Consider the following 27,989-nt stretch of genomic DNA (forward strand, 5'->3'; position numbering starts at 1 on the left):
AACGATAACATAAATTATACAGCAACCACACGCAGAATGGAAGCCATGAAGGCTAACTACATACAATGATAATATAATGAAAACTAAACAAACATGAGACACACAAATTAGAAATTTCAAACACCCGGACAAGGAATATTAACTAAATGTAAGAAACACGGGCAACCAATACCAGAGAACACTCGACTAAGGAAATACCAAAAGTTGAAAAGAACCAACAAACGAGAAACTATACCACACTTGACTATGAAACACACAGGACTGGAAGGACACCAATCACACTAACCAAGGAACAACTAACTGTTCAGACACAAATACCGAGGAGTTTAAATCAATCAGAAACCGGGACATAAACAAATGATACCGCTAACATCTAGACTTAAATGACTGAACCTCGACCATGTAGACACTCAGATAACATGACTATGAAAAGACAGATACTTGATTAGGAGCAGAGAACTCCAACCTAACAGGGTTATGTGGCGTGGAACAGGAGCCTGACGGTACACAAAACAACGACCTCCAACGAAGGAATGAAAACACAGGGAATAAAACCCCAACTCATTACACGAACAAACCCAAAACAGCTGATGAGACTAATACTGGGAGGGGAATAAAACAGGGCGTGACAATAGATGATTTAACAAAACAAAGTAAATGACAGCACGCCACAGGGGGAGGGCCGAGTCAGACGTTACACCATTTACATTTACATTTACGGCATTTAGCAGACGCTCTTATCCAGAGCGACTTACAAAGTGCTTTGCTTCTGATCACAGAATACATCCTAGGAAATAGTACAGATAGGCCAGAATTCAAGACACCATTGAGTCAGACTACTACTAAACTACAGGAGTCAATATCATTACCTAGTGTTTTGCGAGTTAGGCATTTGCCAAGAAGCACAAATAACCATAGACAGACATACAATTTAAGAACACGGCAAGTGGTATCAACTGAGTTAGTGCTCTGGTAAGAACTCAACAAACAGGTGAGTCTTCAGTTACAACATGGTACATATTTCTCTTTTACATTGAGACACAGTTAGTGAACAGAAATAATACTTCCTCATAGCTTACCCAATCAAATCAAATAAAATCAAATCAAATTTTATTTATATAGCACTTTTTACAACAGTTGTCACAAAGCAGCTTTACAAGTGCCAATCAAACTTCTCAGACCTGAGGCCATGACTGAAGTGCCCTTGAGCAAGGCACTTAACCCCAACTGCTCACCAGGCCACCATTCTGGGCACTAATGTGTGTGTGTGTGTGTGTGTGTGTGTGTGTGTGTGTGTGTGTGTGTGTGTGTGTGTGTGTGTGTGTGTGTGTGTGTGTGTGTTATCACTGCACAGATGGGTAAATGCGGAGGACAAATTTTGATTGGGGTGAAAATCACAATTGACAAATATGGTACATTTACATTTATTAAGCAGACATTGTCCCGCCCCTCATCCATAGGCTCCAAACAGCTACACCCATAAACTCATCACGTACCAATACACATCATGGGCAACATTTTGCCACCTGCTTCAAATCAGGGGTCATAAAAGTAGAAAAAGTCAGGCATGTGGAGGAGTTGCAGACATACAGTCTGCACTTCTGCATGCTTCGGCTCCGTACTGCTCACTTTCATGTTGAAGTGCAGACTGCTGTACACGTGTATCCTCTGCACACTGGTCCTGTATCTCCTGGGCTCTGATTGGTGTTTTTTTATGGAAGTGGCCTCACCTTTCCCACCAACTGTTTATTAGGAAAAGTGACAGATTAGTCAGTTACAGCCAAGAAAATGGTTCAAAGGTCAGGTGAATTTTTAAAGTTGTTGAATTAATTATCCACAGAAGCAAAGAGACGCTTGATCTGAAGTTTACTCTAAAAATAGAGGAATAAAGCATGCACTGGCTACCAGCTGGGCCACCCAGTGGAGGTTGCGTTCCCTCTTGAGCAGACCTGGACATTGTACGGCCTGCGGACCCCATCCAGCCCTCTAATTAGAATCACCATTATGAGAGTAAACATGCAGAGAAATACAAGAGCTACACCCATGCAGAGTGGGCACGGGCATATGAAAATTTGTGAAACTGCAAAGGCAGCAAAGATTTTTTTACAGAGCTCCACTCATCCAGGTATGTAGCCATCAGGACCAGCCTTGTGATATCCCACAAAATTGCAAGAAACAGTAAACCATTCCCTGATGGGGAGTTTGACAAAGAATATTTGGTGGACTTTGCAGCACTAATTTGTCCTAAGTAACAGGAAACATTTGCAAATGTGTCCCTGTCCGGGTGAACTGTATTGAGACGGATCAAGGGGAATTTGGACATTCAGCTGCAAAACAAAGTGCATAATTTTAACATTTTTGTCTTGGCCCTGGACGAGAGCTGTGATGATACAGCCCAGTTATTGATCTATATCTGTGGAGGTGTGAAGATAAATGCTGAGATGGAGGAGGAGCTGCAGTCAGCTGTGCGGTCAGGGTGATGCTAGAGTTTTTTAAACACTGCAAAATTTTACAACTTTCTAAACTGAACAATCACAATTCTGTCCTCCACATTTTCATTGTTTCATTGGAATGTTTCATTTGCTGTAATATAGTATATGTACATGTGTTGTATGTACAGAACAGAGTTCAGCATATTAGACTGGCCTTCTAAAACCATTCCAGTTTCTCATGTGGACCCTTGGGAACATTAATTGCCTACCCCTGATCTTGAGTCTTGAGCCCTCCAAGGTTTCTTTCTTAATCTCGCCCAGGGAGTTTGTCCGTGCCACAGTTAACTATACCTTGCTCACTAGGGCTCTAAATTCAAGCATTTATGAAGCTCCTTTGCCACAATGTGTGCTGTAAACTGCCACAGAGGTACATTTGACTTTGACTCTTCTGAAAGAATGGCTGTTGCTGTCTGTCCGTCGGCATGGCTTTCACTGCTCTGAAGGCTGTTGAAAGAGGTCAGAAGAATGCCTCATTTTTTGCTGTTACCTCCAGAAAGCATACAAAACTCCTTATACAAAAATCCTTATACTGCCTTTCTGCCCAAAAATGGTATCTGGGCCCCTTGAAATTAATATTTAATCAAATCAAATCAAATTTATTTGTATAGCGCTTTTCACAACACATGTTGTCTCAAAGCAGCTTTACAGGATTTACAAGGTTGCTTTGCAGGTTTTTTTGCTTGTGCCTTTTGAGTGCTAACATTGCATCTGATTTGGGAGCCAGACTGGTAAAAGTCACTGACAGACATATTTGAGTGTGTTTTGTCACCACATGGGGAACCATAGCAACAGCTGTAATGGCACCATTCATAGTCTCCTTTGGTAAGGACATTTTCACATGAAGAGATTCTAGGATTCCTTTTTCCGTATCATAAAGAGCATTTTTTAACTCGTACTTTTTGACACTTTTTAATACTTGTTAATATGTTGAGTCAGTTTTATTCATTCTCAGTTTTTTTTTTTGGGGGGGGGGGGGGGGGGGGTATTTGTTGTTTATTTTTGATCTGTTCAATTCTCTCCTCTTGTGTTTGTAGTGAGGTGCTTTATTCGACACTCATGCGTCTGTGCTCGTTAGCGCCGCAGCAAGACGTTAGCTTTCCACCGTCTGCTTTACTCATCACCATGCTGGCACAGCACTCTCATGCAGGAACGTGGGGTCTCAACTTCACAAGCCTTCAGCAGCTATGATGTGATATGCAGTGGGTTGGGCTTCAGAGCTTTAATTAGAGGTTTTAAGTTTCACACACACACACACACAAGGAAACTCAATGGCACAGACTCCTGAAGACTGGTTGAGGGCATGAGATGAGGTCATTCTACAGTGCTGTCTTCTCCAAAATGACATAACAAACGTCTAACACACCATCATGAGACCAAGAACAGACCGCTTTATAGGCACATGTATAATTGCAGGCATGTCGTGTGGCCATTTTGTGCGGTCATATTTGTAACTGTGCCAGACACAAAAAAAGCTCCTAATGCTTTTAGATTGTCCCCTTCTATACGTGTAAGCATTTGAGATTTCTTGAATGCAAAAGAAAGCATCTTTAAAATAAAATGGGATTTTTGTTCCTTTCGATGTGACATAGTGAAGGGACAGTTTAGGTGAACACTTAGGTTTGGTTTGAACAGAAGAGGTGCTGTGGAACTGCTCTGGAATTGGTTTTCAGCATTTGGTAATGGGGCTCTTTTTTTCTCTTACCCATAATTTACAAGTTAGGGTAAATTCCTCAGTGGTTTTCACAGGGACACAGCCAGTGTGCACCAGACAGAGGGGTTGAGACAAAAAAGAGAAGGAGTATGATCGCTATGTTGCTCTACCACAGCACTGGAAAATATATATCAGGTCGATAAGTGCGTGCTGGAATACAGCCACTTAAAGCAGAGGGCAATACCTCACTAACATTGTGGCGTTCGTTCTGTGTTGCCCCGCCCCCTCAGGGTCGCTGCATTAACTTCACTCGCGTGAAAGAGGAAGCGGCGAAGACCTCAGCGAGCACCCACAGCCCTCCGCCTCCTCCGCCGGACTATCGCCCCACCCCAAACGCCCCAGTGGTACCACCTCCGCAGTCTCCACCCCCAAAAGGACCACCCCAGGCACAAGCGGTCCCGGGTCCGCCTCCTGCCCGGGCACCTCCTGGGCCCCCGTGCCCCCCACCCGCACGGCCCCCTCCCAGACCCTGAGATCCAACCTGAAGACCACCAGCACGACTCGGTGCAGTTCACTTATCCAGCCAAAAGATGCTCCTCTCTCTAAAGAAGAAGACACATAAAATAAAACAAAAGTTGTATTTATCAGTGTCAGAGTTAGATGGTAGCCTCTTCTATGTGGTTTGTTGCTGGACAGCAAAAAATATTGTAACAATATCAAAATAAAAAGCATGCAATAAGGGAAAGATGCTAATATCAACTACTGAACACACCACAAGCAGCAAATACAGTATAGAGAATGTTTTTTGCCTTAGAGTAGGTGAAAGATCCCAGTTTTTTTTAATCATCTGTCAGCTATATAACAGTCCTCTCTGATTGATTTAAACCGCTGTCAACCATGAAAGTACTTCATTGTGGGGTTTATTTGGATGGGACATGAAATTAACACATTCAACCATTTTGGACTTCAATTTAACACGCCATGTTTTCAGAAATGGGTTGATTGAGTGCTCTCAGGTTATAGCCTCTTATCCTGCAACATCACCGAAGCCTGTTGACCAATGATCAACAGGTGTTGCGCGTTAGGAAGACGCAAGAATAATGCAAGTTGCAGTTGTCCAAAGGTGGTGTTTTTGCAAAACTTTGATATATGTATTTATCAAAACATTTGCTAGTCTGACGCTTTTGGTACATCGCAAATACTTTTTTGTTTTGTTTTGGCAGAATGTGTACAGATTTGCTGTCTGTGATGAGTAATTGTAGGTATGGAAAGTTCCAGAAAGGTCCCGTTATAGCTTTGTTCAATTCAGAGTCTTTGCTTTTTTCATTTGATTGTAAAATCCTCTTTATGTATTCAGTCAGGGCAATATTTTGAATCATAAATGTTCTGTATTTCCCCAACTGTACTGTATTCTGATACTCAGCCTTGGCTTCCTTCTCTGTTGCATCATCAGACACATCACAACTGCAGGGCAGTTCACAGTATCTAATTTATTATCCCCCAGCTAGAGTAAGTTACTTGAATATGACAAGGTGTCCTCTGTAAAAGGAAGGATACTGTGCATGTAATGATCTACAGACAAACTCTTGACCTTTTTTCCCCTTTTATTATGGTTTTTGTACGTTATTTTGCAGTGTCACTACATGTGCTTTCCTTGTAAAACATGTTCATTTTCCTTGTATTGTTTGGAAGGAAGCAGTTCCATGCATAATTTTTAATGAAATCAGTTAACTGAATACACAATGTCATTGGCAATGAAATGATGGATAAAATGGTATAATTCATTATGAACCTTATAATGAAGTAATCTGAAATTCATTAGTGCACCCCATGTTTATTGTAGTCATTTGAAACAGTGTAAGCTGTACTACATGATACAGGAGTAATAAATAACAGAGTGTAATACTGTCTTTCGTCTTAGTATTGCCTATTACCAACAGTATTATTGCATCTAGTGAAAGGCGCATAAATTGTTTCCTGTTTATACACTATTAATAAAGGTCACCTTCCAAGCTTTCATTTTGGTTTGATGGTCTTCATTGACATCATTAAGTTGTTAAGCTGTTAAATTGTATATATAGCACTTTTGTATAGCTGTTGTCATAAAGCAGCTTAACCATGTCCGAGTCCAACTCCAAGCCAATGGTGACATGTCGGACATGTCTGGGCTGTTTTGTGATGACGGCTGTTGTCAAAAGTGCTGTATATTCTTTGCTCAAGAATTTGTCTCCAGTGCTAACCACATAACACTGTCACACTGAAGGAATATATATTCTGTTTGTTTTTTAGAACAAAACCTATAATATTGTTTTAAGAACAAAAAACTAAAGCAGTCTTTCTAGGTTCAAGATTAGGACACATCCCTTTACAGAAGACATATAGTCTACCTGAGTGCTTCTCCAGCTGGTACAAACTGGATCTACTTACCACCTGTGTTCTTATTGGTTTGTACAGTGGTGTCTCAGTGAAGGGAACTCAGACTCGGCTTTCACAGAAAAGCCCAGCAATGTAAAACAATGATCCTAACAAGCAAGATCCATGACGAGCATTTATGCATTTAATCCTTATGTATGTCTAAATGTCATATCTCATTAGTTACATTGGTAGTCAGACAGCATAGGTAATAACAGCAAAGTATTCAATGATAACCAGACCAGAAGTTCAAAAGACCCCTGTGGTAAAGCAGATATTCACTCGTAACAGGTAAGAGGGTTTATATTTACATTTACAGCTTTTTACAAATACAATATTTGTCAGATGTTGTTGTCCAGATGTTGTCCAGATTTGTCAGATGTGTTTTGTAGTCTTTAACAAATAGACATCCTCATGATAGCATAAACATGCTGGTGCCCGCCCTGGCTAAAATGGGAATGTAAGCAGAAGTGTTTAGTTTTCATTTAAAGATAGGCATTGTCTTAGCTGGACGGATAACCAGTGGATGTTTGTTCCACCACCTGGGTGCCAGGACAGAAGAGTATTGATGCATTTCTTCTTAGCGTCTTGAATGACGGTGGTTCAAGTCGAACCCGATAGAGACCTGAAGGCAGTGTGGTACAGAACAGGAAGTAATTAGTGAACATGACAGCTGGATGTGTTTTGGCTATGCAGACAAGCTTTGGTGTGCTAAATTTGACATGAGCTGCTACAGAGAGCTGGGGATGGGAACACAGGGAAATGGGACAAGTAAGAGGAGAACTTTGGGAAGTTCAAACCAAGCCATGCAGCTACATTGTGAAAGAAGGGCAGGGGAACTGCAGGACAGAATCTTCCTAGAGGAACATGCATGAGCAAGTGAAGGTAGCAACATGAGCAGCATGATTACCCCAAAGTCAATTGGAGTGATCCAAGAGTTGTCACGTGAGAACCCAGGGTCTGAAGTTGAGGGTCTTCTCTCAGCCCTTTGGTATTTCTCCACTGATAACCCAGGGCCTTGAGGAGAGACCTTCTCTTAGCCCTTTGGTATTTCTCAAGCTTTTCACATTCCATGTTCATGACGTTCCCATCACTACGGCCCTCTTCTGTTTGTTCATCACTACTATGTCCAGTTCGTTAGCCAGTTTTGTCAGTTAGTACCTGGACTGGAGTGTCCAGCTTTGACCTTGGAACTTCCAGCCTGTTCTCAGCACAGATGTTTCTGTATACTGTGGCGCCACTTGGCTATGCTGTTCCATGTGCACTATGCTCACTAGCATCTTGCATCCCGCTGTTATATGCTGCATTGTCTCAGGGGCATTTTTTCACAGCCTGTGTCTGAGATCCTGCTTGTTGTAGCCTCATATATATATATATATATATATATATATATATATGTGTGTGTGTGTGTGTGTGTGTGTGTGTGTGTGTGTGTGTGTGTGTGTGTGTGTGTAGAGTAGTGGAAGTTGATCAAAAGAAGCCTTTAATACTAGATTCAATTCCTTCCTGAATGCTCAAAAAATGATCAAACTCTATGTGAGTTTGTGCCTGTATTTTTCCACTACATTTGATTTCTCTATGTACAGTATGCACTCTGTCCTCAACCTTTTTTGGGGATCACACCTCTAAAGACTTGAACACACAGACAGCCCAGTCTCACATGCACACACCCCTGCCTGAAACAATAGACTTACTGTCCACAGGTCCGAGCAGCCGATCAGAAGAATGTCCTCTCTGACCCTTCACAGCAGCTGCAAGCCTGATCTGCCTATGGTCACTCCAGTGAAGACTTTCCCTTTTCATGCAATGTCATGCATCTTTACATATTCAGGCAAATATACGTAGCGCTGCTTTGCATAAACCCTCCCGCTTCTCTCCTTATTGACTCATGGACAGTGCAGTAATCAAATTAAACGTACTAAATCTGGACTGTGAGGTTACAAGTTATAAAGTTACTGGACTCTTCGTGCCCACATGAATATGAGTGGGAAAGGGTCATTTTTTTAAACAGGAAACCACAAGGTGGTTTCCAGTGCACTTCGAAAAGAAGATCACAGCAAGAAGGAAGCATGACTCTTTCTCAGCTACCAGGTTGTGTTTATACTGAAATGATTTCAGCATGGACAATATGGGCATCTGAAAATGGGCATCTCCCCAATGCCTTGTAAACAAGCTGCATTCAGGAATGATGATTGTTTATTTTTGTTTAAACTATTAGTATATTCAAGTACGGAAAGTCACATTGAAAGTCACATAGGTGTTTTAACACATTTTAGAACATCTACCAGCAGCTTCTATGTCAAAGTGCTGTTCTTCAGACCTCCTGGTGGAGCCCAACCCACAACCCACTGACAGTAGAACGGCATGTTAGCTTCTCTGCATATTTTAAGCCACTGTGATAGAGCCAAAATAGCACAATGAGAATATGAGCTACATATTAGCTATGGCATCTCATTTTTTCCTTCTGTAACTACAGAAATTGATGTATCTGGGAGCATAGAGGAAGACAGAAGGAGAGAGAGGGATAGAGAGACACAGAGAGAAAGACAGACAGAGAGAGATGAAGTGTGGTTTGGCCTTGCTTCTCAACACCAAATTCCATCAACTCCACCACATGCTTTCTAAGCATAACTCACAGCATGCAAACACACTCACTCCAGTGGCACTATCTACCTGCCATGCAGCTTCACACATAAAGATCTCAGAACAACTGGCCAATCGTCTACACTGCAACCGCAGAGCCCTCGTCGTGTACACTGGGAGCTGTGGTACGTAGCAGCATCCAGCCACGCGTACTACTACAATGTGTTTGTACTTGAGACATAATGACAGATATGGAAGACCACATGACTACTTGAATGAGGTGTGCTTTGTTGAAAACAGCAATGAAACTTGAGAAACTCTCTCTGGTTTCAGATTTCAATCTCTCAGTCCTGTCTCCAGCCTCTGTGGTGACACCACAGCCAGAGCTGTAAATTCCCCTCTCTTTTGTTTATACGCAGTCTGCCACCATGTCCATGAGGAGTCGGGGAGATTTTTTTAGCCTCCAAAACCCCAAGTTGTCGAAATGTGCTGACAGCTCCAGTTTCCCCGCCACTCTTGCGTCGTTGCCCCTGCCGGAACCTTCCTGACCGAGTCATCTCTGCCGTTGCCGCTCTGTTCTGACTCGAACTGTTTGCGTGCCCTTGTCTCCAAGGTAATATTCAAAAACACAGATGTTTCTCTGGGTACAGCTTGCCAAAGCCTTCCGAGGACACAGCGCAAGGCGTTTACACAACCAGAGAGAGAGAGAGAGAGAGAGAGAGAGAGAGAGAGAGAGAGAGAGAGAGAGAGGCATATTACTAGGCTTCTGAATGCAGAGGATGAAGGCTATGTGGATCAAGGTTGTGAGGATGAAGGCTTTGAGGATGAAGGTTGTGAGGATGAAGGCTTTGAGGATGAAGGTTGTGAGGATGAAGGTTGTGAGGATGAAGGCTTTGTGGATGAAGGTTGTGAGGATGAAGGCTTTGAGGATGAAGGTTGTGAGGATGAAGGTTGTGAGGATGAAGGCTTTGTGGATGAAGGTTGTGAGGATGAAGGCTTTGAGGATGAAGGTTGTGAGGATGAAGGTTGTGAGGATGAAGGCTTTGTGGATGAAGGCTTTGAGGATGAAGGTTGTGAGGATGAAGGTTGTGAGGATGAAGGCTTTGTGGATGAAGGTTGTGAGGATGAAGGTTGTGAGGATGAAGGCTTTGAGGATGAAGGTTGTGAGGATGAAGGCTTTGAGGATGAAGGTTGTGAGGATGAAGGTTGTGAGGATGAAGGCTTTGTCATGAATCCAGTCTTGGTAATTGCACACATTTTTTTTTCTTTTTCACTGTCTGAAAAATGGAAACATTGTCCTCACAAAAAAGAACATTTCTGGTTGATAGTCCTGCCTATAAATACTTTCTTTTTGTGTTTTGAATCAACATTTGTGGTTGAATCATTAGTGTTGTGTTGTGTCCCTTCACTAGCATGGAGTTGTTATCTGAGAAATTCATTTAACTTGGAATGAAATCTCTCTGTAAGTGAAGCCTAAACACACGTTCCAAGGAACAGACTGAAAAGATCCAATTCTGTTTCATGCTAGAAGGAAAAAACAGGAGTGATGCAAGCTAGCAGTGTAGTTTTCTATGAAGCAGCCCAAAGTTCTCACAGGAGTGCCCTCAGTCTCACACAGCCAACCCAGCCGTGTGTGAACGGCGTGTCGGGAAATCATTAATGCTTGGCCCACTACATTGTCACACTGTTGAAACATCACCCTACAGAGCAGTAAAGGGTGCAATAGGCAACTCAAAGCAAAGAAGTTACAGTAAGGTAGTTATATAACGCATGGCATGTGTGCTGGGGCTGCTAACGTGGCAACCTCCTCTGTCACCTCCCCCCCACACCCCCGACCCTCTCCGTGCCTTGCTGCCTCTCCTCCCCCTTCTTCTCCCCCCACAGCCAGACCTCCAGAGTCCTGTGGGCGGCACGTATGGCAAAGCCCCCGGTTCCCGTGCCGCTAAGCTGCGATTATGCTGATGCTTTTTTTTGAGCAAGGAGCCAAACTGCACTGCGTGTTCCATATGTGGGGCAACCAGTCCTGCTCTCAGCACTGCGAGAACTGAATCTTTCTGCCTGTAAAGGTTTGAGGAATGGAAAATTATGCATGGAATCTGATTGCAGATCAGTATAGGGCTCACAGTTTGTGGAGTCTTAGCACAGAAGAGACAAACAAGGGGTAGGGAGGGTAAAGGTGAAAGGACAGAGTGCGAAAGGTGATTTGTAGAGGTAGCTACACTACTGGAATTCACAGTCACTGGAGATTCAAGCCTTCAACAGGCATTTTAGGAAATGGTGCCGTGCTGGTCAAAATGTGGTTACGATTTTTCTCTTTCTTTCTGCTGTATGTGAGAAAGCAACCACAGACTGTTGAAAGAATGTGGGCTTAGTCTGATCACAAGGAAAACACACCAACACACACAGACACACAGACACACAGACACACACACACACACACACACACACACACACACACACACACACACACACACACACACAAGCATACTCCATCAAGGGTCTAGGGGGAAATATCCTTTGAGGGGCAATCCTTGAACAGTCCACAGCAAGGATATCTGTCTACTGGGGTTTTCCTTCCTTTGACATACTAGCCATTACAATTGGGATTTCTTTTGTGAGTATAGCAGACACATCTTTGCTTGTGCCATGCTCCCTTGTGGAATTATGCATCAACTTCATCTGGTTAAATACGGAGCAAGCATTGCTGATATTTATGTAATTGTAGGTATTATGTAAGGATTTCAGTGTATTGCACCTAATAAGCAAATACAGCCTGAAATGGGTGGAAAGAGAATGCAGAGAAAGAACATGAAGAACCTCCTAATGCAGAACAGATGATGGCCATTGCATTAAAACCACAAAGGAAGTGTCAGTCAAGTACTGCTGCCCACCCCACAATGAGCAGAAAAAGAGGCGTGGCCAAAGAATGCTGCATTTAACACAAAAAATAAGGCAAATCCCAGATCTTCAAAGCAGAGGCAGCAGTTGGATGTGCTGCAGTGGAGCCCTAAACACATTAAGATTGGGAGTTTTTCCATCCTGGTGTTGGCAGTATAATAGGACATATTACAGTATATATTACACCTGGTTGGTGTCTAATTAAACCAGTTATTATATGGTAACAGACATCAGTACCACCTCCATTTGAGTTTCGTGAAGATGTTGATGTCAAGACTTGATGATTGGTGAGGACAGGAATGCAATAATTTAACACTACTGAGAACAGTCATTACTGGATTAGGCAGTTAGGCACATATCATTACCAGTAGGACTTTTTTTAAGCTTCCCAAGTAAACAACCAGACCTGGCAATCAGCTTAGAGAGAGAAGTGTCTTGTGGAAAGGAAAACAGAGTGGTGAGATACAGAGAGGGGGGGGGGGGGGTAATGAACAATATAACAATAATAATCATTAAGAGGTCATCAGACCTCTACAATTAATTCAGAATGCTGCAGCACGACTGGTCTTCAATCTCCCCAAGTTCTCACATGTGACTCCTCTGCTACGCTCTCTTCACTGGCTTCCAGTAGCAGCATGCATCAGACATAAAACCTTCATGCTTGCTTACAAAGCCAAAAACAGACTAGCCCCTACCAACATGATGTCCATAGTCAAAAGCCAATCCGTACAGCGAGCACTCAGAACCTCAAGCTTGGCTCGACTCCTTAAAGTCTCATGGAAGACAAAGCTCTAGATTATTCTCCGTCCTGGCTCCAAGATGGAGGAACGATCTTTCATTAGCTGCTCGGACTGCAGAGTCTATTGCTGTCTTCAAACGTAGACTGAAGACCTGTTTGTTGAGTTCTTAACAGAGCACTACCTCAGCAGATAGCACTTGCCATTGTTCCTAAATTGTATGTCTGTCCGTGGTTATTTGTGCTTCTTGTAGATTAGTAGTAGTCTGACTCAAGGGTATCTTGAATTCTGGCCTATCCGTACTATTGCCTAGGATGAATTCTGTGGTCAGATGCAAAGCACTTTATAAGTCACTCTGGATAAGAGCATCTGCTAAATGTAAATGTAAATGTAAATGAACATATTAACTACTATTACTAGAACTGTAGGCCAATTAAGAAAGTAAACTGGTCTTAACTGAGTAATCTATCACTCTAAAGATGCTTCACAGCCACATTTATTGCAACTTTAGAAATGTGTTTATACCATGTTAATTATTAGCATATCATACAAACAAACAAAAATGGACATAAAAGTATCTCTCATACACTTGAGAAGCTGAGAAAAGGTGTAGAAGCTGATGCAGTGAATAGATACTGATGTAGAGATTAGATGCTGATGTAATATCTAGATACTAATGTAGTGTTTAGATGTTGATGCAGTGAATAGATACTAATGTAGTGTTTAGATGCTGATGTAGAGATTAGATACTGATGTAGTGTTTAGATACTGATGTAGTATTTACATACTGATGTAGAGACTAGATACTGATGTAGTGTTTAGATGTTGATGAAGTGAATAAATACTAATGTACAGTGATGGCTAAGTTACCTTGAGAAAGTAATCCGATTACTGATTACTGATTACTCCTTTTAAAAGTAACTTAGTTACGTTACATATTACTTGATTTTAAAAGTAACTACGTTAGATTACAAGTTACTTTAGTAGTTACATTCAGCAGCAAAATAAAATTTTCCAATACTCACTTTATTGGAAGTGCATTTTTAACAGTAACAATGTATTGAAGCAGGTTCGGTAACCGAGGCAGAAACTGCTTAATCCAAAAATCCCGAGGAGGGAAACTTTATTGATAACGCAACCCTGGCGCGCAACCCCCCCCCCACCCCCCCCCCCCCCCCCCCCCCAGCGTCACTTAAAGGGCAAGACTCGCCGTGAGGAGTAGGAGTCGCTACAGTATCTCCTGACATTACGTTTGTGTAGCTGCGCGGTATTATTTGTAAATTTATTTGTAAACGTAATACAAGCGAACTGGGTGGGTTTCCCGAAACGTTCGTAGCGCCAAGTACTTCGTAACCTCGTATGAAGCTACGAACGTTTCGGGAAACCCACCCCAGTTCAGTCAGACAGCTTGTGAAACGAAATACCATTACAATTTCAAGCATTTCAAAGTAGGCGACGTTAGTCAAAATTCCAGCACTTTTCAAACGTGGAACACAAAGCAACATTAAAATTCATCAGGTAAATGTTCCTTCCCCTGTTTTTGAGGGGTGTTTCTTTATACTACCACATATCGTTACGGGAGGACACTGCAAAAAATGACTTGTAAAACGTGCTCGCGCTCTCACAGGGTCGCGCGCAGCGTGCGGAGTCGAGCGCTACGGTCAGACGCAAAAGTAGAACTGAGCCAAGAAGAAAGCAAACATATATATTTTACTAGGGAAAATATAAATAGTAACGCACATTATTTGGTAAGTAACTTTAATCTGATTACTGGACTGGAAATAGTAGCGCGTTATATTACTCGTTACCGAAAAAAGTGGTAAGATTAGAGTAACGCGTTACTAAGTAACGCGTTACTGACATCACTGCTAATGTAGTGTTTAGAAGTGGGTGTAGAAATTAGATAGGCCTACTGATGTAGTGTTTGGATACTGATGTAGAGATTAAATGCTGATGTTGTGTTTAGATACTGATGTAGTGTTTAGATACTGATGTAGAGATTAGATACTGATGTAGTGTTTAGATACTGATGTAGTGTTTAGATACTGATGTAGAGATTAGATACTGATGTAGTGTTTAGATACTGATGTAGAGATTAGATACTGATGTAGTGTTTAGATACTGATGTAGAGATTAGATACTGATGTAGTGTTTAGATACTGATGTAGTGTTTAGATACTGATGTAGAGATTAGATACTGATGTAGTGTTTAGATACTGATGTAGTGTTTAGATACTGATGTAGAGATTAGATACTGGTGTAGAGATTAAATACTGATTTAGTGTTTAGATACTGATGTAGAGATTAGATACTGATGTAGTGTTTAGATACTGATGTAGAGATTAGATACTGATGTAGTGTTTAGATGCATGTTTAGATCCTTGTAAAAAGTTGCATGTATTTCAGATTATCAAAATGAAACACCTTATAATGTGGAAACACATTTTTCAAACCTATTAACATGCCTATAAGCATAGCTATAAGGTCGTCAAGGTCCAGACCTCATTTACAGATACAAAATAACATTTGAAACTAAATACAGCTGGATTAAAAATAAACATCAGTGGTTGACATTTTCTCTGTCGAAATGGGTGATCAGACAGACAGTTTAGGGAGTGAGTGTAGTCACTTACATCATCAGTTCCTCAATTTATAGTAACTGTGATTTACACACTTTTGCCAAGACACAATTTTTTTATGATTCACACTATAGGCATACTATAGGGTTGGGTTCACACAATTTCTTGCTTACAAAGCCAAAAATAGACTAGCCCCTCCCTACATGATGTCTATGGTCAAAAGCCGATCCGTACAGCGAGCACTCAGAACTCATGACCAGGTCTCTGTAGCGGATACATATGTTAGTTTATGGATTATGAACGGGGCACCATCCTGATTGCTCAGGAACCAGTATTGTGATAACGGAGTTAGGTGGAATATGGTTTGATCAGTCTCATTACTAAAGGGTTAAGTTCTGGTTCCGCGCAGTGACCTAATACCATCGACCAAAATATGCATTTACCACCGTGACCAGATGAATAAATGTCCACATTTATTAAATGGTTAATATTACAATTGATACAAAGCATATGAATGATTTGGCTCAAATTGAAACTAAACCTATATGTGAATCTACTAATTTAAACCAGGGATATAATAGTGAACAACAAAGAATATAAAATTAAACAACAATAGCGAGTGATAAACAACTGTCGGATCATGAGATTTATTTATTTAACTATCCTAAGGCTTGCCTAACTAGCGTAGGACCCAGGGACGGACACGAGGTCTTTAGAGAGAGAATAGAAAAGAAGAAAGAGGAAGTTTGGGCAGGTTAATGGTAACAGTATTTACTATTTTGGACTCCGGGAGAAATAGCAGCTGGCAACCCCAAAACAGCATATGAACTGAGCGTCTTACTTCGAAGGAGAGACGTGGTTACGCGGACCAACCGGTGTGCGTTCACGGTTCGTTTCTTGAGGCGGCTAAGGTCTGCGGAGCAGGTCACGTGAGACGGCTCGGGTCGCGGAGGCTTAGCGGTGACGTCACAGTCGAAGCTTGAGGGCGCAGACAAACTTGTGCAGATGACTTGACTGAGAAAGAAGATGAGCTTGACTTGAACGACTAGACGAAATAAAAGTACTTTTGACGACGAAACGTAGAATAAAGAAAATAAAAGAAAATAAAGAAGAATCTTCTGTTGGACTCGGTGAGAGCGTTAGTTGCGGTTTCTTGGCATCGCTCTTCTGGACACTGCGGTGTTCGGCGTGAGTCCAGCGAACAGTCGCAATGGTTTGGCGTGTTCGAGTCTTTGAGTCTCGGCGACTCTGGCGAAGTTCTCCAAGTCTTCCCAAATTACCAGGCTGCCAAGCTCATTGTTTCGCTTCGAGCTAGGGCTTTTAAAACAAGTTTTAGGGGCGTAATTGTAAGGCGCTTTCATGTTCATCAGGCCATTGACCATTGGCCTTTATTAATGAATATTCATGACCTCTGCCCAGACAGGGGAGAGAAAGAGAGAGAGAGAGAGGGGGAGAGCGAGGAGTGCCCGTCTTTACAGGTCTAGTTAATGACTTAACCAAAGAAGACAGATTAACACAATTCGAAGACAAAGTGAACTAATCCTAAATAAATTGTCTTACATACTCTGCCTAAACAAGAACTAACTTGGTTCTATTAGTCTACACCTTGAGCCATTCTCAATTTCCACTTTTGGACAACAAATGACATAATGCACAGACAGGCATAAATGTGAGGTCACATACGTACACATGAGAATGATTACATTCGATGAGTAACATACAAACTAATACATAGATATGCATCAATGTGGTGTGTTTATACAGTAACACGTATTCTAATAAGATCACTTAATACTGAATACATGAAAGATCATAAGTTGTGTCTTTATATCAACCACATGGCACAGTGTTCACATTTAAATGGTCTTGTGGTCCTTTGTTCTTAAGGCTGGAATGCTGAATACTGGTTTCAAGAATAATTAATCTTTCCTTGTATGGAAGGTAGTCAAGTTCGGTGTCTCTAGACTGCATTCGCCGAGCTGGTTCCTGTAGGCTGAATCCCAATTCTGTGTACAGTTCAGATTTGGAGTTACAGAGACCTCTGAAATATTTGTATCTTCAGCTCTGGATTATAACACATGACATAGAGTGGGTTTAAACTGTGGGAGATCAGATAAGGTTGGAATTTAGAGTTTTATGGTCCTTCCTGACTGTGGTCCCAGTGTCCTTCGACGAAGGTTGGTTTTGACCAGCCTCTCTTAGATGGCCTCTCTCCCAAGCTCAGGAGATCATAAGGTCAGCATTGTATGCTTTTGGGAGGTAAACACCACTATGGATGTGGGTCCTTTGGGGCCTGTTACTGTGTAAAGAATCAGTCTTTAAATTTACATGCAACCAAAGAGATGTGAGTCAGTTTCTCAGTTCAGTGGGAAAGGATTCCATTTTGGGTGTCACAGTGAAATGGCGTTTAGCTGTCTCCACTACATCTCTTTCCATGTATGTATTATTTATGTTTATATGTCATGATGTGTTATATTGACCAACCCTAACAGCTTCCACTTTCAACCATCAACATTACTGGCAAAGTCGTTTCTTTCTCTCACACATACACACTCTCAGCACTTCCCCATCGGCAGCTGTGTCCTCAAAAGCCCTTTTTCGTCCCAGAGAACGAAGCAGCTGGCCTCTTCTCATGAACCTGTCTGGACGGCAAGGAGGCTGCTCCACTGAGGGAAGCAGTAGCTGGGGCCACAGCCTGTCCCAACAGTCCTGATACGCCAGACCAGTCAAACCAGTCCAGCCCTGATAGACCAGTCAAACCAGTCACAGACATCCTCACACAGACATCCTCACACAGACGGCCCCTCCCAGACATCCTCACACCGACAGCCCCACATAGACATCCTCACACAGACATCCCCACACAGACATCCTCACACAGACGGCCCCACACAGACATCCTCACACAGACAGCCCCACATAGACATCCTCACACAGACATCCTCACACAGACGGCCCCTCCCAGACATCCTCACACAGACATCCCCACACAAATATCCTCACACAGACATCCTCACACAGACGGCCCCACACAGACATCCTCACACAGACATCCCCACACAGACATCCTCACACAGACATCCCCACACAGATACCCTCACATAGACATCCTCACACAGACAGCCCCACATAGACATCCTCACACAGACAGCCCCACACAGACATCCTCACACAGACGGCCCCACACAGACATCCCCACTCAGATGGCCCCACACAGACATCCTCACACAGACCTCCTCACACAGACGGCCCCTCCCAGATATCCTCACAAAGACAGCCCCACATAGACATCCTCCTCACACAGACATCCCCACACAGATATCCTCACACAGACATCCTCACACAGACAGCCCCACACAGACATCCTCACATAGACATCCTCACACAGACAGCCCCACACAGACATCCTAACACAGACGGCCCCACACAGACATCCTCACTCAGACGGCCCCACACAGACATCCTCACACAGACATCCTCACACAGACGGCCCCACACAGACAGCTGACTCAAGTTGAGAGGCTTTTCAAGAGCACTGGGCTTTTCAAGAGCATGGGCAGGGAAGATGGTCACAATTTCAAGAGAGGAAACTAATCCTGTCAACTGATGCAAAGAGGGGTTTTCTGGGAACTGCCGTAGTATGCCGGTGACGCAGGCTTCCTGTCTCAGCCTTGCATGTTTTTAGGAAAGAAGAAATAAAATATAAAAATGAAACATCAAACATGTTGACTCAAATGAAACTATAAATTGACTCAATATGTCGCAAATATATACTCACAGCTATTTTAATAGAAAACTTGTCAGTTTCTCATGAATTTGTTGCCTCATATACTAGGGCAGATAAATAATTCAGTGATGTATCCATTCCATCTCTCTCAGTCCCCTTTCTCTCTTTATCTCTCTTTCTCTCTCTCTCTCTCTCTCTCACACACACACACACACACACACACTTCTACACACAGGCCACACCACAAACACTTGGCCCCTTGTGAAAGTGCCTCAATAGATGCCTTTTCCCCCAGACATTCAGCCCCCTGCCTGTTTGCTCCCGGCGGCGTACAGCATGGCGTCTACCCAGAGACCCATGAATGTCTCATTGAACCTTGCGGCCCTCCATTCCTCCCCCTTCCACCCCTCCTGGGAGTGGGGGCGGGGGGGATTTCTCCCAGCCTTCGTCATCATCTTCTTCACGCCTGAGACTTTTTGACCTCTTCTGGCCTCGGTGGCCACACTGCCTAGCCGGCATTTTCTAACCTCAAGCCTCCTCGCTCACCCTGAACCGCACCGATGGGAAGGAGCAGAGCTGTTGTCTGAGTCGGAGCTGGTTAAATAATGTTGAGCTTGGGAAGGAACCACAGCGCTCTGTTCCCACTCCCATAAGCATTTTCTTTGTGCAACTGCTAATATCTGCATGCTTCCTCGTTTATTTACAGAAGCCAGTTACCCAGAACCCCTCAGCAGAGTCATGCACCACAGCCCGTTGTCCCCTCACCATAAAAGACCAGTCCTGCCTCATCCTCATCCCCAAACACCACGTAAATCTATGAAAACACACGGTCATTTCTGAATTCCTTCCAATGTCCCTGACTGTTATATGCAATACAATAAGTCTTATAGCCTGGTCATCTACGATCACAGCTTTTCATTACCAGAGTAATATCATAGGACCCGAGTGGGATTATTTTAGGATTTATGTTTAAAAGTAGGATTGAAAAATAATAAGTAGAAATTCTTTCCAGGTCGCCTAAGTCAGCACACCTAAGCCCATTCAGGATGTACATATAAATAAAGATGCCTGTCTTAAATGTCCAACAAAAAGGTAAAAATTACTAAGCAATGAACAGACACAAAATATGTTATCACTGTTATCAGCAAAAAAATTGACCTAATCATACATCCATTGCGTTTCATTTGTACACACTGCCATCTGGTGGTCATTTGCGACACGGTCGAATGTTGCGTTCGTTTGCCTTGTGTAAACAGCGGAAGTATGGAGTCAAATTAGGGTCTTTAATGGTGACGAGAAAAAAAATTAACCAATGGAGGCCTGGATTTGGAGCCACACACAAAATTTAAGTGGAAAAACACACTACAGGCTGATCTAACTTTGATGTAATGTCCTTAAAACATTACAAAAAGTCAAAATGAGGCTCAGTATTGTGTGTGGCCTCCACGTGCCTGTATGACCTCCCTACTACGCCTGGGCATGCTCCTGATGAGGTGGTGGATGGTCTCCTGAAGGATCTAATTCCAGACCTTGACTAAAGCATCCGCCAACTTCTGGACAGTCTGTGGTGCAACGTGACGTTGGTGGATGGAGCGAGACATGATGTCCCAGATGTGCTCAATCGGATTCAGGTTTGGGGAACGGGCGGGCCAGTCCATAGCTTCAATGCCTTCATCTTGCAGGAACTGCTGACACACTCCAGCCATATGAGGTCTAGCATTGTCCTGCATTAGGAGGAACCCAGGGCCAACCGCACCAGCATGATCTCACAAGGGGTCTGAGGATCTCATCTCGGTACCTAATGGCAGTCAGGCTACCTCTGGTGAGCACATGGAGGGCTGTGCGGCCCTCCAAAGAAATTCCATCCCACACCATTACTGACCCACTGCCAAACCGGTCATGCTGAAGGATGCTGCAGGCAGCAGATCGCTCTCCACAGCGTCTCCAGACTCTATCACGTCTGTCACATGTGCTCAGTGTGAACCTGCTTTCATCTGTGAAGAGCACAAGGCGCCAGTGGTGAATTTGTCAATCCTGGTGTTCTCTGGCAAATTCCAAGCGTCCTGCACGGTGTTGGGGTGTGAGCACAACCCCCATCTGTGGACGTTGGGCCCTCATACCATCCTCATGGAGGCGGTTTCTAACCGTTTGTGCAGACACCTGCACATTTGTGGCCTGCTGGAGGTCATTTTGCAGGGCTCTGGCAGTGCTCCTCCTGTTCCTTCTTGTACAAAGGCGGAGGTAGCGGTCCTGCTGCTGGGTTGTTGCCCTCCTACGGCCTCCTCCACGTCTCCTGGTGTACTGGCCTGTCTCCTGGTAGCGCCTCCAGCCTCTGGACACTACGCTGACAGACACAGCAAACCTTCTTGCCACAGCTCGTATTGATGTGCCATCCTGGATGAGCTGCACTACCTGAGCCACTTGTGTGGGTTGTAGTGTCCATCTCATGCTACCACGAGTGTGAAAGGACCACCAACATTCAAAAGTGACCAAAACATCAGCCGGAAAGCATAGGTACTGAGAAGTGGTCTGTGGTCCCCACCTGCAGAACCACTCCTTTATAGGGGGGGGGGGGGGGGGGTCTTGCTAATTGCCTCTCATTTCTACCTGTTGTCTATTCCATTTGCACAACAGCAGGTGAAATTGATTCACAATCCGTGTTGCTTCCTAACTGAACAGGTTGGTTTCACAGAAGTGTGGTTGACTTGGAGTTATATTGTGTTGTTTAAGTGTTCCCTTTATTTTTTTGAGCAGTGTATATAAGCTGTTTGGCATGACCTGATTTTCTGCATGAATTGCAACCAAAATGTAATATTTGAGCCATAATGAAACACCACGTTTTATATTACCATATTTTCTTGAAGCAAAGGTTTAAACAATCAATGTTTTTCATGAACAAGTATGTAATTTTAGTAAATAGCATCTCTTCTTTGTATCAGCTTCAACCAAGTGTTCTCTAACTTTGCCAAGCAGCCCTGCACAGCAGTGAGCAGTCTTTGAATGGCCTGGTTCACATCACGTCACAGAATTTCAAAGGTTTCTCATATGGCCATTGTAAAATACAGCATTTCTTTTGTATGAGCATGCAGCTGTTTTATATATAACTGATGTGCTGACATTAATTCTTGGAGAATACATTGGTCTTTCAAACCATTCAGACTGTGAAGTAGGGTGACCAGATTTGGGTTTCTGAAAAGGAGGACACCTTTTTTTATTTTTTTTTATTTTTATTTAACCTTTATTTAACCAGAAAAACCTCATTGAGATTAAAAATCTCTTTTTCAAGAGTGTCCTGGCCAAGATAGGCAGCAGTACATTCACAATTTACAATAAAAACAATCATACTTAAAAACAATAACAAGTTTTCAATACATCAGAACATAGAATCAAGACAATAAGTCAGATCAATTAATCAGTCAAAACATTTGCAACTAGAAGCATCCACCTCCAAGTTGCTCAACATCCTCTTAAAAGAGCCCAAAGAAACCAGATCTTTAAGTTTCAAGTCTTTTTGTAGCTCATTCCAAGTAAATGGAGCTGCAAACCTAAATGCTTTTTTTCCCAGTTCAGTTCTAACTTTAGGAACAGACAATAAAAAAAGATTCTGGGAGCGTAGATTGTAAGAATCAATACTCCTATGACTGATATAGGTCAGAAGGTAGGATGGGAGTAGACCTAAAATAGACTTATAAACTAAAATAGACCAATGATATTTTCTACGAGCATACAACGAAGACCATCCAACACGTGCATACAGCATACAATGATGTGTAAGAGATTTAAAATTGGTGATGAACCTCAGAGCTCCGTGATAGACAGTATCCAGAGACTGTAAGCTTTGAGAAGAGGCGTGCATATACAAAACATCACCGTAATCTAATACAGATATAAATGTAGCAGAAACCAGTCTCTTTCTAGATTCAAAAGAGAGACATGATTTTATTCGAAAGAAAAAACCTAACTTCAGTTTTAATTTTTTAACAAGTTGCTGAATCTGAGCAGTAAAAGAAAGAGAACTATCAATTAAAATGCCTAGATATTTATACGTAGGAACAAGTTCTATCTGAGTTCCTTGAGCAGTAATAATTTTTGTGCTGGGTGGGGGTCATTGGTGTATCTGTGAATGATTTAAGGTGGATGGTGTGTGTGTCAAACGGTGAGCGGGGTGTGTCGAACGTTTTTTTTCTCTTTAACTCCTCCGTAAATGTATACTTTCATTTCGGCATTGCCATAGAACCGGCGGACACATGTGCTTTCGCTTGTAAACACTTTTGCACTGTACATTTATTCTGTTTGAGGCAGTCGAACAACGATTTTGAAATTCCCCCCGGACATTTTTTTAGGTCTCAAAAGTAGGACATGTCCGGGAAAAAGAGGACGTCTGGTCACCCTACTGTGAAGCACCAGAACAGTCTACACCATTACTGTCACCATCTTACTTAATTGTGTGTCTCCGTTGCTTCCTAACTGAACAGGTTGGTTTCACAGAAGTGTGGTTAACTTGGAGTTATATTGTGTTGTTTAAGTGTTCCCTTTATTTTTTTGAGCAGTGTATATAAGCTGTTTGGCATGACCTGATTTTCTGCATGAATTGCAACCAAAATGTAATATTTGAGCCATAATGAAACACCACGTTTTATATTACCATATTTTCTTGAAGCAAAGGTTTAAACAATCAATGTTTTTCATGAACAAGTATGTAATTTTAGTAAATAGCATCTCTTCTTTGTATCAGCTTCAACCAAGTGTTCTCTAACTTTGCCAAGCAGCCCTGCACAGCAGTGAGCAGTCTTTGAATGGCCTGGTTCACATCACGTCACAGAATTTCAAAGGTTTCTCATATGGCCATTGTAAAATACAGCATTTCTTTTGTATGAGCATGCAGCTGTTTTATATATAACTGATGTGCTGACATTAATTCTTGGAGAATACATTGGTCTTTCAAACCATTCAGGCTGTGAAGTAGGGTGACCAGATTTGGGTTTCTGAAAAGGAGGACACCTTTTGTGCTGGGTGGGGGTCATTGGTGTATCTGTGAATGATTTAAGGTGGATGGTGTGTGTGTCAAACGGTGAGCGGGGTGTGTCGAACGTTTTTTTTCTCTTTAACTCCTCCGTAAATGTATACTTTCATTTCGGCATTGCCATAGAACCGGCGGACACATGTGCTTTCGCTTGTAAACACTTTTGCACTGTACATTTATTCTGTTTGAGGCAGTCGAACAACGATTTTGAAATTCCCCCCGGACATTTTTTTAGGTCTCAAAAGTAGGACATGTCCGGGAAAAAGAGGACGTCTGGTCACCCTACTGTGAAGCACCAGAACAGTCTACACCATTACTGTCACCATCTTACTTAATTGAGACATGGGTCATATGTAGTGTTTGGTGGTGCACAGTGTTTTTTGTTGTGTTTCCAAGTATAATGTTGTGTGCATTTACAAAAAAAGTTGAACTTATAACATTTGGCAAATGCTCTTATTCAGAGCAACTTACCCATTTATCACCTGGCACACAATCTGAATGGAACCCTTGACCTTGGGGGCCACTCTTGCTCTACATGGTCTAGGGCCCAGTCAACTTGTCCGTGTGGACACCACATGGGTTTGAAACAGTTGGTGTTTGTCCCCCTCTAGCACAGCCCATGTGGGCTGAAAATGGGGCCAAAGCTGAGATTCAGGTGGCCATATGAGCAGTGATCCACTGGCCCCACAGAGGCCTCTATGAACAGTGATCCACTGGTCCCACACAGGCCCAAATGTAATCCACTTTGAGGAGCCTTGCTGTGCAACTTTGAAGGCTAAGGATGGAACCAGAATGAGCAACATGTAGGGCTCTTATGGGCAGTTATCTGGGGCCTGTAGTGGGGCCTGAGGTTACCTGCTCACATGGGCACTATCTGACTCCCCCTTCAGGCCCATTAGGGGCCCACATGGACTGAGAGGATGGAATCACCCCAGTAAAAAGTGTTTGCATTGACTGAATTTTTTTTAATGATTTTTAATCTATCTATCTATCTATCTATCTATCTATCTATCTATCTATCTATCTATCTATCTATCTATCTATCTATCTATCTATCTATCTATCTATCATGTCTGTAGATGAATAGCCCTGTGAATAGCCCTTCTTGCCTCCAGTGTTATGTAAATGAGGCCATTACATTTGCAAGAAGTAACTCTAAGGACTCTAAGGACTACAATCTACACTCTTCTCAGCAACAAGTTGGTGAACCCCCACCCCAACACCCCCCCTCGCCAAAAAAATGTCAACATTGCTAGAAATTTAGATTCAAGTTAGGTTTATTGGTACATGCACAGTAAACAAACATGTTGCTCTGTACAATGAAATAGTAGTAAAGCAAGTAATAAAAGATAAAATAAGCATGCAACAATATGATAACAAAATTATTCATGAATAGAAATGTAAACTATACAGAAAAATAAACTATGTTAATAAGCCTATGTACATACAGTCATTGTGCAGTATTGTGCTACATTGCTTGTTGTCAGACTGGTATGAAAACCCAATAGTCTCAGCACACTTATAAATTGTCTGAACACACCTGGCACTGCCACAACATCTCCTTTCTGCATCTGCCACATGTGAACCTATTACAAGAAACACAACGCTTAGTGGCATGGTTATTCTTGCAGCAACACTTAACCTGGCACAATGCCCTTTTCCCTGTGTCAGGTGTGGGTGGTTGCTGCTGAACGTTTTCCTTACACACCTCCTTGGCTGCCATATGAGTCTCTGCAAGTTCTCTGGCAAGCTTCACCAAGAAGTCTGACCGTCTCTCTTTTACCCCAGTGCATGCCTGAAAAAGCACATATGCATTCAGTGCTGCAATGTCAATCATGTTATAAAACACAGCGACTGGCCAACGCCGTGTTCCTGAACGTACAGTGTACTTTCGCACCATCTGGTCCATGACATCCACACCACATTTTAGGCTGTTGTAGTCGGTGAGAGTGTTAGGCTTTTTTTTTCGGGTGTCCCCAGTCTCCACCATACTGTGCATGCTACTAAGTATGCAGACGGTCTTTCTCCGTTTGGGCGCATAAACGGTCAGTGTGGCACCAGAGGTTGAAAACACCTGTGTACTGAATTCCTCATGATCCAAAGTCTTTTTGGCAGAGTCTGGAAGCTCATGACGAATCTTGTTTACTGTGCCAAGGAGGGTGGTCTTCCGGCCGAGCAATCGTTGTGCTAGTGACAATGAGGTGAAAAAATTGTCTGTGGTAACAGTTCTTCCTTCATCCATAAATGGTTCCATCAGCTTCATCACCACATTTTCCGATAGTCTTTCCCCCGTGGGACGACTGGAGTCTTTGCCAAGAGATGGGATGATGTTGCATACATACTTAGATTTCAGGTCACATGCCACCCAGAACTTTATCCCCAACTTGTCAGGTTTATTTGCAATGTACTGAAGAAAACTGCAATGGGTCTTAGTTGGAAAAAGTTGCGCATCTATGGTGATATGCCTTCCTGGGTTGTAAGAAGTGATGCAGTTGGCAACGAAAGACCCCCAAACATTAGAGACTGCAGCAAACAGGTCATTTGCAGCTCTTTCACTGCGTGTGTCCTTGTCGTCGAAGCGTAGGTGCCGCATGATGTCCTGGAAGCGGTTTCGCGCCATAATCTTGCTGATGGAGGGCACTCCCAGTGCTGCAGACCATGCGTCATGCACCGCTGGCAGGCGGACAATCCCTCGCAGGATGAGGATTGCAATGAACGCCATTAGTTCAGGGAGGGTCATGAACCAGTTTTCATGCTTTGTCTGGCGTGCATGCTGGACAGTCCACGCCTGTATGGTCCGAAGCATTTCCAGAGAGATGAAACAGAGGAAACTCTGTAAGCGACTCGACACTTTTATTCTGGCAAAAGCAGTTGGCTCTCCATTCGTGGGATTGCATTCAATTGGGCTGTGATGCCTTCCGTGATGTCTTCCGATCGTTTCTTCACGCCACACTGTGCCGTCATTTGCCGTCTCTGTCAGCCACTCGTGTGTCTCCATGCGACCTCTCTTTTCTGGAGGTGATGAAGTCTCCTCATCTACAGGACCATATATTTGAGATTCGATTAGTGAAAGGTTGAAATAATGTACAATTGACACAAACATAATATTTGAAATATAATTCCAAAACATCTCATGTATGCCTCCTCTGTATTAATGTAGGATTGTTTTCACACTGCAAAAAGTGGCATTTTGATTAGTCAAAATAGCTCAGATTTTTTTTACCTTATTTTTAAGTAGTTTTTGTCTTTTGAAAAAACAACTGCCAATAGGTACAGATACTTTTACATAAATTTATACAAAAAAAACCCCAGCTACTTGAAATAGAATAATATTCTTGAGCAATTTTAACTTATAAAGATGGTACTTTTTGCAGTGTGTCTCTTACAAAAACAACAGCCATAACCAGCAAACAAAAATAGGAAATTTAGGAAATCTTACCAGAAGAGATTTCAGAGTCACTACTCTGATCAAGAATTATTTCTTCTCCATCTGAGTCACAGGGGTTGACATGGTTGAGGATCTTGTCCAAAGCCTGCTGTGTACTGTAAGCCTTTGCCATCTTTGCTTCTCAGTCAACAGAGTAAGTGAGATATGTGTGGTGACATGGATTTTTATCCACCCACATGTAGGTGGATACATACATAATCGTTATCATCATTGTTCACACTACCACCCATCACACCCATCCCTGTTACCTGATTGGTCAAAATAGCTAAAGGTCAGATTGTTCTGAAAGGGTTTTTTCTTCTCCATCTGAGTCAATGGATCAACATAGTTCACACTATCACCCATCCAGCCCCGTTTAGCATTACCTAGTAGTGGCTGCATGTACATAACAAAGGATGGCCTAGTGCGATGCAAATTACCCCAGCACTGCCATTTGGCA

General features: G+C 42.7%; 1 protein-coding gene and 1 long non-coding RNA gene across 4 annotated transcripts in view; one reads left to right on the forward strand and one right to left on the reverse strand.

Moving 5' to 3' along the window:
• antxr1c (ANTXR cell adhesion molecule 1c) overlaps positions 1-6,160 on the forward strand; it is a 20,658-nt gene extending 14,498 nt beyond the window's left edge. Inside the window, exon 18 of the mRNA XM_076987840.1 lies at positions 4,434-6,160. Coding sequence (XP_076843955.1) covers positions 4,434-4,676 — 243 coding nt within the window. The 3' untranslated portion in view covers positions 4,677-6,160. The remainder of the gene's footprint in view (positions 1-4,433) is intronic.
• Positions 5,975-17,383, reverse strand: LOC143488884 (uncharacterized). Of its 3 annotated transcripts, XR_013124566.1 has the most exons (3): positions 16,194-17,383; positions 7,466-7,572; positions 5,975-7,180 (listed from the first exon to the last, which is right to left on the reverse strand). It is a non-coding gene; the product is annotated as an uncharacterized LOC143488884 (long non-coding RNA). The 3 variants fall into 3 exon arrangements; XR_013124567.1 differs by lacking the exon at positions 7,466-7,572; XR_013124565.1 differs by lacking the exon at positions 16,194-17,383 and having other exon boundaries at positions 7,466-7,928.
• Between the last annotated feature and the right edge of the window lie 10,606 nt (positions 17,384-27,989).

The sequence above is a fragment of the Brachyhypopomus gauderio genome, unplaced genomic scaffold (assembly GCF_052324685.1).
Source record: "Brachyhypopomus gauderio isolate BG-103 unplaced genomic scaffold, BGAUD_0.2 sc57, whole genome shotgun sequence".
Lineage (NCBI taxonomy): Eukaryota > Metazoa > Chordata > Actinopteri > Gymnotiformes > Hypopomidae > Brachyhypopomus > Brachyhypopomus gauderio.